Raw genomic sequence first — 1,581 nt, 5'->3', positions numbered from 1 at the left:
CATCTACAAGCTTTGCAAGTGGGAAAACCTGAAAAATCAACAGTGTGTCAAATACTTGATCTCCCCACTGTACGTTAAATCTGATAAATCGCATGATGTCATTAATTTTTTCCTACTTAAATGTAAAATCAGATTTTGTTTCCTTACAAAACAAGTTAATCATCCAGATTACCGCTGATGATTTATGTCCCTTCCTTGTTTTTATGTAGCGTCATCCTCTCACGCTGTCGCTTCCTCTTCTTTATTTTCCTTTTTTTCAGACCGTAACCGAGTTTAATCTGAGGTTCATAAACTACGAGTTGAAGTCACCAAAGTGTCATGAACTGGTTCTGGTTGCGCCGCCTCACGATCGCATCAGTTTCAACTTCCGCTGTGAGCAGGAGGCCCAGGAGTGGGCCACGGTGGTCCTATCAGCACTGAAAGAAGCACACCGCGGTCAGCCAACTTTCTCCCATTTTCTGTGACTATAACCAAGTTTCACTCTATAAATTGGCCTCAGAGACTTCCTAGTGTAATTCACGTTGTTTTTATTTACATAAAATTGTGATTAAATTAAATTGAATGTATTTTTAAATAGATTTGTTGTGATTATACTTGGTTTAAAGCTGTTTTTAAATGTCGAGGCAGAGTCCAGGTTGTTCCAACGGTCTTAAAAGAACCTGTTCTTCAATAGATTAAGTTTCTTTTTAATAATCCCTTTTAATTATGGAGTCTGATGCTGGCTTTCTAGTCTTCCTGTTGGCAAACTAAGACTTTACTATTTTAATTAGTTTAGAGGTGATGGTCTGGTTGTAAAATGAGCTCTGTGGCAGAACTGAAGCCTTCTGTTGATCTCATCTGAACACTTTCTACAAAATGTGACAAAATTTTAGAAATTTGAATGTTGCGATTTTGGCAGATTAATCAGTTGTGGTGAGATTTCTTATTCTTTTTAACTTAGTCAGATTAATGTATATTGAGCTGGAGTTTGATGTGGTAGTAGCTGAGAGTCATGTAATCCAACACATTTTACAAAATCATGATATTGTTCGTAACGTCAGATTTGGTCATAACTATAGGTCCTTCTCAAAAAATTAGCATATTGTGATAAAGTTCATTATTTTCTGTAATGTACTGATAAACATTAAACTTTCATATACTTTTAGATTCATTGCACACCAGCTGAAGTAGTTCAAGCCTTTTATTGTTTTAATATTGATGATTTTGGCAAAAAGTAAAGAAAAACCAAAAATCTCAATCTCAAAAAATTAGCATATCATGAAAAGGTTCTCTAAACGACTTATTAATGTAATCATCTGAATCAACAAATTAACTCTAAACACCTGCAAAAGATTCCTGAGGCTTGTAAAAACTCCCAGTCTGGTTCATTACTCAAAACCACAATCATGGGTCAGACTGCTGACCTGACTGCTGTCCAGAAGGCCATCACTGACATCCTCAAGCAAGAGGGTAAGATACAGAAAGACATTTCTGAACAAACAGGCTGTTCCCAGAGTGCTGTATCAAGGCACCTCAGTGGGAAGGAAAAAGTGTGGTAGAAAACGCTGCACAACAAGAAGAGTTGTCTGTCAGTGATGGTCT

At 36.7% G+C, this 1,581-nt stretch overlaps 1 protein-coding gene across 1 annotated transcript in view; it reads left to right on the top strand.

Moving 5' to 3' along the window:
• Nucleotides 1-1,581, top strand: part of shrprbck1r (sharpin and rbck1 related) — a gene marked incomplete in the record, with an annotated part of 16,786 nt that overhangs the window by 1,468 nt on the left and 13,737 nt on the right. Inside the window, 1 exon segment of the mRNA XM_014018760.1 lies at nucleotides 261-435. Within this exon segment, the coding sequence (XP_013874214.1) occupies nucleotides 261-435 (175 nt within the window).

The sequence above is a fragment of the Austrofundulus limnaeus genome, unplaced genomic scaffold (assembly GCF_001266775.1).
Source record: "Austrofundulus limnaeus strain Quisiro unplaced genomic scaffold, Austrofundulus_limnaeus-1.0 Scaffold201, whole genome shotgun sequence".
Taxonomy (NCBI): Eukaryota; Metazoa; Chordata; class Actinopteri; order Cyprinodontiformes; family Rivulidae; genus Austrofundulus; species Austrofundulus limnaeus.
The sequence above is the reverse complement of the archived record's forward strand: the minus strand, read 5'-3'. Positions and strand labels throughout refer to the sequence as shown.